Source organism: Penaeus vannamei, chromosome 4 (genome assembly GCF_042767895.1).
Source record: "Penaeus vannamei isolate JL-2024 chromosome 4, ASM4276789v1, whole genome shotgun sequence".
Taxonomy (NCBI): Eukaryota; Metazoa; Arthropoda; class Malacostraca; order Decapoda; family Penaeidae; genus Penaeus; species Penaeus vannamei.
Genome location: NC_091552.1, coordinates 18,628,792 through 18,636,291, shown reverse-complemented (window position 1 = coordinate 18,636,291; position 7,500 = coordinate 18,628,792). Strand labels below are relative to the sequence as shown.

At 39.5% G+C, this 7,500-nt stretch overlaps 1 protein-coding gene across 4 annotated transcripts in view; it reads right to left on the bottom strand.

Moving 5' to 3' along the window:
- Window positions 1-7,500, bottom strand: part of LOC113806639 (torsin-1A-interacting protein 2) — a 20,543-nt gene that overhangs the window by 12,643 nt on the left and 400 nt on the right. The window contains exons 2-4 of one of the 4 annotated variants that reach the window (XM_070120833.1): window positions 4,384-4,398; window positions 1,670-1,843; window positions 124-799 (exon numbers count right to left, since the gene is read on the bottom strand). In XM_070120833.1, the coding sequence (XP_069976934.1) occupies window positions 124-799; window positions 1,670-1,834 (841 nt within the window). In that variant the 5' untranslated portion in view covers window positions 1,835-1,843; window positions 4,384-4,398. Of the gene's footprint in view, window positions 1-123; window positions 800-1,669; window positions 1,844-4,342; window positions 4,399-7,500 lie in introns of all 4 variants that reach the window. The other 3 variants (XM_070120832.1, XM_070120835.1, XM_070120831.1) reach the window with 3 other exon arrangements.

Sequence of the window (7,500 nt, the reverse complement as noted above, 5' to 3'; positions counted from 1 at the left end):
AAATGGATTATATCATAATAATAATCCAAAAGATTGTATATCCCTATAAAAAAAAAAAAAAAAAAAAAAAAAAAAAATCTACATAGGAACATCATAAAAAAAGAAGCTGGTGCCTTAACTCACCATCAAAGGCTTTATTGAGCAGGTGTGCAATAGTATAGATGAGGCAGGTCGCTGTCCCTCTGGCATCTTCAGGGACAACCACTAACAATACTGCTGGTTGTACAGGTGACTTAACCATGATGCTTTCAATCTGTCCTATCAACTGGACCCATACTTTCTTCTCCTGTGAGAACTTATTGATGAAGTATTTGAGGTCCTGTTTGAATTCGCTGTAGACCTCTTCTATTGGCTTGACATAAGTTTTTTGCTCAGACAGCTCATGCACTTCGTCCAAGCTCTGCTTCAGCCTTAGCACAGCAAAGACAAAGAGAAAGCTAAAGCCTAAGATTAGTAAGGGTGCAGGGCCCCTCCTGGCACGGATCCTGTCCCTGTCTCCCAATTCTCCTCCTCCTCCTCTAATGACCCTACGTCCCTGTGCTCCTTGCTCTGGAGTCACAGGCCTGTCCCTATTCAGACACCCTTTATCTGGGCTCTTTTGCACTGATCGGTGGTGGAACTGTGAACGTGTACTGTAGAATGTATCATTGAGAGTGTGTCCTTCATTATCGTCCGGGTTCCATGCCTGGGGGGAACCTGATGTGGATGATGAAAATGGAGATATATCAGGGTACATGCTCGTGCTGCGGTCCACCTCGTCCAGGTCCCCTTCATCGCTGCTTTGGTCATCTCTTGACTGCTATGGAGGAAGAGAAAGACCAATTAAAAAAAAAAAGTTATCTGATATTTACAAGCAAAGGAAAAAGGAAGAAGGAAACAAGGAAGGGAGACAAAAAAGATGGGAGGGCAGCAAGAAGAGGAGGATAGAATGAAGGGGAGGAAGTGTGACAGGGAAGGAGAGAGAGGGATGGGAGAGTGGGATGGGAGAGAGAGATAAGGGTGGAAGAGGGAGAAGGTGAGAGAAAGAGAAAGAGAGAGAGAGAGAGAGAGAGAGAGAGAGAGAGAGAGAGAGAGAGAGAGAGAGAGAGAGAGAGAGAGAGAGAGAGAGAGAGAGAGAGAGAGAGAGAGAAGAGAGAGATGGGAGAGAGAGATAAGGGGGGAGAGAGAGAGAGAGAGAGAGAGAGAGAGAGAGAGAGAGAGAGAGAGAGAGAGAGAGAGAGAGAGAGAGAGAGAGAGAGAGAGAGAGAGAGAGAGAGAGAGAGAGAGAGAGAGAGAGAGGAGAGAGAGAGAGGAGAGTGAGAGAGAGGAGAGTGAGAGAGAGGAGAGTGAGGGAGAGGAGTGAGAGAGAGAGAGAGAGGACAGAGAGGAGAGAGGACAGAGAGGAGAGAGGACAGAGAGGACAGAGAGGAGAGAGGAGAGGAGAGAGAGGAGAGAGGAGAGAGGAGAGAGAGAGAGAGAGGAGAGAGGAGAGAGAGAGAGAGAGGAGAGAGGAGAGAGGAGAGAGGAGAGAGGAGAGAGAGAGAGAGAGAGAGAGAGAGAGAGAGAGAGAGAGAGAGAGAGAGAGAGAGAGAGAGAGAGAGAGAGAGAGAGAGAGAGAGAGAGAGAGAGAGAGAGAGAGAGAGAGAGAGAGAGAGAGAGAGAGAGAGAGAGAGAGAGAGAGAGAGCAAACCTTATTTTTGCGGATTGGTGACTGGTTCTCTTTTGCACTCCTCGTCACTCGTGGGGACCTTCCTGTGGCTGAGGAAGACTGGGGTGTTTTATTACGTGGTGACCTTCCAGTCTTGTCATCGTGAATGCTTGGTCGCCCAGTGGCTCTTGTTTCCAGCTTAGGCATATTTCATATCTGAAAGAAAAGTGAAGAACTGTCAAATGATGTTTGTCTTTTTTTTTCTTCCCTCCTTTTTTATTTGAAAATTTCTCTATGGATATGTCATGGTGGAATAATAATAGTAACAACAATATAAAAATAACAGTAATATATCAAATATAAAAATGTTAAAAATAGGGTAATCTTCCAGTTAAAGTTTCACTTCTAAGCAAAATCTTCCAACTAACACAAAAGTCATCTCACAACATGTCACTGTTACTGATCAGTATGATTATAAATTAATGTTTGCAATGCTTTCCAAGAGTTTAAAGAGTATAGCCAAAATGAAGGTAAACAAGAGGAAATATAAAAGCTAACTATACCATTTCTCATTCCTTGCTACACAGGATATCCTATGCCTAGAGTAGCCAAAAATAATTGACCTTCAAACTACTAGATACAGAAGGTTTCTGGAACCCTTTTTTGCTGTTTGACTATTTTCGAAGGTTTACATTTGTCATCTGTTATGTTTAAACAAGATATTTATTGAGCTAACTCCATATCATCTCAAGTAGTTCAACCAGTGTAAAAATAGTAAAAAATTAGAAACTGTTTTATTTGCTTTATCTTATATAATTTTGTATCATTGAATTTTCCATAATAGACAGGACACTGTTTGAACACCCAACAACAAAAACAGTGATGCCTCTCCAGACCTGGCTTGGAGATCTTGCCCTTCTTGCCCTGAAAGGTGGCCCTCATTCAAACAACCTGGACATAGTTGGGAAGGGGGAGGGGGGGGGGTCTGAATTTGCTAGGCAAAGCAAGGAGTGAGTGTCTGCCATATTTCAGTCCCATCCTATTAAGGCTAGCGCCCTCCCACCCGTCTCTCTCTCTCTCACACACACAAACACACAGTGTGTGTGAAATATTTGTGAGTGTGAATAATGTACCATCTCAAAAAGCGCCTTTTGATAAATGGTTTTGGCCACAAAACTTCGAGGATAATTGGGTGTAAAGGTTTAGGTATCGATTCCTGTGTTTTCCTTTTATTTCGTTTGGGTGCCTCCTATGAACCACGACCTCCAGACGTGTTCATGAATCGTGAAGCACGGTTTGGTTGGGGTCAGCTTGGGTGTGATGGGCCACTTGTCTCCCCCCCACGCAATAATATACTTATAAAAAGTATTTATATCGTTTATATCAATCATATACATATAAAAAAGTATTTATATTGATTAGATCAGTTTAAAGTTTGAGATACAAATCAATTTAAAATGCATCATCAGTAAACCTAATTCATTATATTGTTTCCAAAACAGTTGGTGAAAATATATGAAGTAAAATGAAATGCAGTGAATGTGTACAGTGGTGCATCAATATATTGATAGTGGGGTATATAGGATATAGGTACTGCGAAACACATACTTTTAATATATCATTTAGTGTCAAAGTATTAGGTAACAGTCTTTAGACCTAAACAGATTAGTCATTTTCCCGCGAACCCCTTTCCTGGCTCATGCTTCTTCACTCACCCCGTGAAGGGCCGTGTCGAGCTTCACTCTACCTAAGGTTAAAGGAATATTCCCTCAGCCTTGATTCTACTTATTCTTACACCTTTATTAGTCGTCTCAGTGCACCACCTTCAAACTATTCAGGAAACCCATGACTTTCGGTATCATCTGTTCAATCCGTCTTGTACATATTCATTTCTTTATTTATGGCAATGAATTAATTGTAAACATTTGGAAAATATAATGGCGTATGAAATTTTGTCATGAGTATTATTCTATTTTCCAAATAACATATCAAAAGTTTACCATTATCTAAACAGTGGATTCAATTGATATAAGACAGAGGAGAGTGAGAGAGAGAGAGATAGAGCAGTTGCTTAGGATAATGCATTGCTATATATCAACATATGGTTCTGGGATAATGCAAGTGAAGGATATTTCCGTCTGACGAATATTAATTTCCAATAATGTTTAAGAATTTTTATATAAAGAATATGATAAGGAAGTAAAATAAAACTATGTGATAAAATTTCATGATAATTATTTTTGAAATGATATACGCTAACTTATTTCTTAAGGCAGGTCCAAAATATTTGTCAAATCAACAAGTCAACAGGAACAAAAGCGATCCCTCACTCTATCTCTATATATATTTCAGTCATGATAGTACTTCTTTCCCTGATTTCTGTACTTTTCCCTCCTCCTCACATTCGAACCATCCTAACTATGTCTTGGTAGTTTGAATGTGGGCCTCCTTTCAGGGCAAGGACAACATGATCTCTCCGAGCCAGGTCTGGCGAGGCATCACCGCTTTTGTTGTTGGGTGTACAAGCAGCCCTCTCCCAGGCATGGCTGATGAATGGTTAACTTAATTCTCGTAGAAATCTTGCCAGCAATCACAAATGAATCTGTTCCTGGAGGTCAGTGGTTTTTGCACTCATGACTTATAACAAGATCTCCAGGTCACCTGGACCCAACAGTTTAATTGTGTTTACTCATAGATAGTTGAACAAGTACTTACCAAGGAGTTAACTAGTAGACCTACCTACCTCACCTGCTTACCTGTTTCCTTGATATCTGGAAATATACCACCCAATTTCATATTGCTATTAGTATTGTTAACAAAATTATAATAATCAAAATGATAGTAATAACACCAACAGTATCAAAGTTAATAGCATCAGAAACATTTTTCCAAAATATTTATGGAAATGGGAATCATATGGTCATGTAGGATAGGGCAGAACCGCTCAAAAACTAGCAGGCTATTTTTCCATACTTCTTTTTCTGTCAATGGAAGGTAGGAAGCATGAGGAAGTAATTCTAGTACTGTTTAGCAAGTTTCTTCCAGCTACACTCACCCAAACCTAAACCATTTCCACTCCTTGTTTTGTTCCTTCATCTCTTCCTCTTGTGAATTATTATGGTATAAAACCATAAATGTAAGATAAAAATTCTCATAATGTATGGCATATAGAACAGCCTGCAAACACCCCCCTTCCTCCAATTCCCTTGGTACCCATTTGTTTCCTGAACCAATCATATAAGTGCTTCTTTTCTACTCCACCATATTTACTCTGGCAAGAAAGCTTGGACTGCTTCCATATTTGATGTCAAATAACATTAAATAAGAATGAATTAGAAGGTTTACTGGTCTTCCTAATATGACCTTGTTTTCCAGATAAGATGACTGTGTTTGTGCTAATAGGTGACAGGTGGCAAGTAGGAGACACAGGCAAGTGTGGTATTTACAAAAGATTATTCTCATGACAAACTTTCATGAAAACACATCTCGCAGTTTACATGCAAGTGATCTCCAGCAAAATGGGAGGGCATGTTACAAGGGCTGACCACAGGATGGCAGCCACACAAAAAATTATATCAGTGCTCCTGTAGCTGCAAAGTTGTTACATTTCATTATATTAAAGACAAGATGAAAATCATTAGACTATATGGGAATACAAAGCAAATCGTCCAGTCTAGAGATTTATGTTTGAAGACCTAGATAGTCATGGCTTGGGCAGCTTGACCAGTCCTGTTGTGAAGAACTAGAGATGAGCTGAGGCCCTGCCTGGTGTCTCACAATGAGGGACCCCCAAAGCTGGAAGTGAAGAGTGGACGCAGCTATGTGCCCCATCGGCGTCAGTCTCTTTGATGATGATGATGCATATATGTACCCATGCACTAATATCTTCCAGATGCATATTTTTATGAAAGATATTTGTCATCAGCAGTGCAATTTTGCAAGCTTTCCAGTCTGAATGAAGAATAGATGATCTCCCTATCAAATTATAATCAAATGAAAAAATCATCCCCACCTCTATACTGGTATCGAAAAGCCAAAAACACACTGGCCACAAATTTCTTCATAATTGGTGCAGCATCCATGCATAAGACATCACTAGCAAAGGATAACAAAGACCTAGTTCACAAGTTTTTGCAAGACAGAGTTTAACTTCTCTAGATAATTTACTGCAGAATGTGGTATAGGTTACTTATAGTGATGTGAGGAGATAGAAGGAAATGATGAAAATATACCCTGCATATCAACGCTCGGATTCTAAGTCACTCATCTTGTTTACCTTGCCAGAAATAACACAAAAATGACTGCATAACTAATTACTGTGATATCCTACGTAGTTCATGTGTTATTTAGTTATATTCTATATTCTATATATTCTATATTTAGTTAGAATGATGCACATTCTGTGTTTCAGACTTTCAGTCACCAGCCGTGAGGTCTGACAGTTCAAAGCCAGCCATTTTGTGATAGGTGCGTTTCCAGTGTTGCGTTGATTCTGGGTTATTCTTGATTTAAGACTATACAGTGGCAATGAAGAAGAAATAGACTTTACTAACCATCCCAATTTAATACCTGAGCGTATCAAGTGCCCCAGATGCCGAAAAATAGGATTAAAATCGAAGCCATCCAGACAGCAAAGAGAAGCGAATGAAAGTTTGACGTTTCCAGATATAAAGATATTTGGTATATTCTTTTGCAGTTTGAATGCAACTCTTTCTTGCTGTACATACCAAGGTGAAGAGAATGTTTCCCCAAGGCTGTTCAGGGGCTTCGCCCCCCATTAACCCTCCCCTCGGGGATTGCCTAGTCATGGCATCTTCAATGGTTAGATTAGGTTGGTTCATTGGTCAGTATGTTTTGTTCATTGGTCAGTATGTTTTTTTGGGGTGTTTGGACAAAGTGAATTCCCAGAGATTTTACTGATACATGCTGGATTCCTGTAGAGCTTTCTTGAATTTGGGCTTAGTGGTCTGTAGAATTTCAAATGTGGTGGGCACGTCCGTAGATTCATCTGCCGATTTTAAGCATTTTTTGTGTTGGTTTTAAGCATTTTTGTTCCCTATTCTTTTTATTTAAGCCTGTTTTACCCCGTAATTTTGATGATATACTGCATGCCCTCCCCTCCTATCGGGACTATCAAATCAAGATCGTTGGTGGAGAAATGGTTCTCGATCTCCTCAATGATTCATCTGCAGAAGAAACACGGCCAAGAATCAATGAAATCATTGAATTTCCTGCAGAAAACAATCTTTTTCAACTTAATCTCTTGGGGGGTGCATCGCTATTAGTAATAATTACCCTGAACGTGAATGGTGTAGGTTCAATGGTCTTTGCTACATGTGCAGGGACAGAGGATAATTAACACTACATCACTATATTTTGGAATGTGGACTACAAGCTTTCTATCACACACCATAGCCAATTGTATGTGGATCAGCTTTGAACACAACCAACATAAAGTACAACAAAAAAATCCAAAGTAAATATTCAGAATTACATATATACTACCAAAAGATTGAAAAAACCTAAGAAAATGACCACAAAGAATCCATAAGACAACACTATTAAGTACAACAAATAATGCCTAGAAAGCATAACGGTCACAATTGCCAAACTAAGCAAATATAAGAATATGTGGATAAGTCCAATAAAATTGTAGCCTGAGTACTCTGCACTCCAGAATTGCCAAATAAATCTTCAATTTATATATTCTATCTATTGAGAGTGCTGATTCCTTTGGCAATTTCCTTCTAAATAAGTAACCAGTACAAGCGTTATCTAGTCAAATGAACACTCTTTATGAGATTTGTTAGGTCCAAACAGTGTGAATTGCAGACGTAAAAGCTGAAAACAAATTCTATTTTTGGATTTCACTG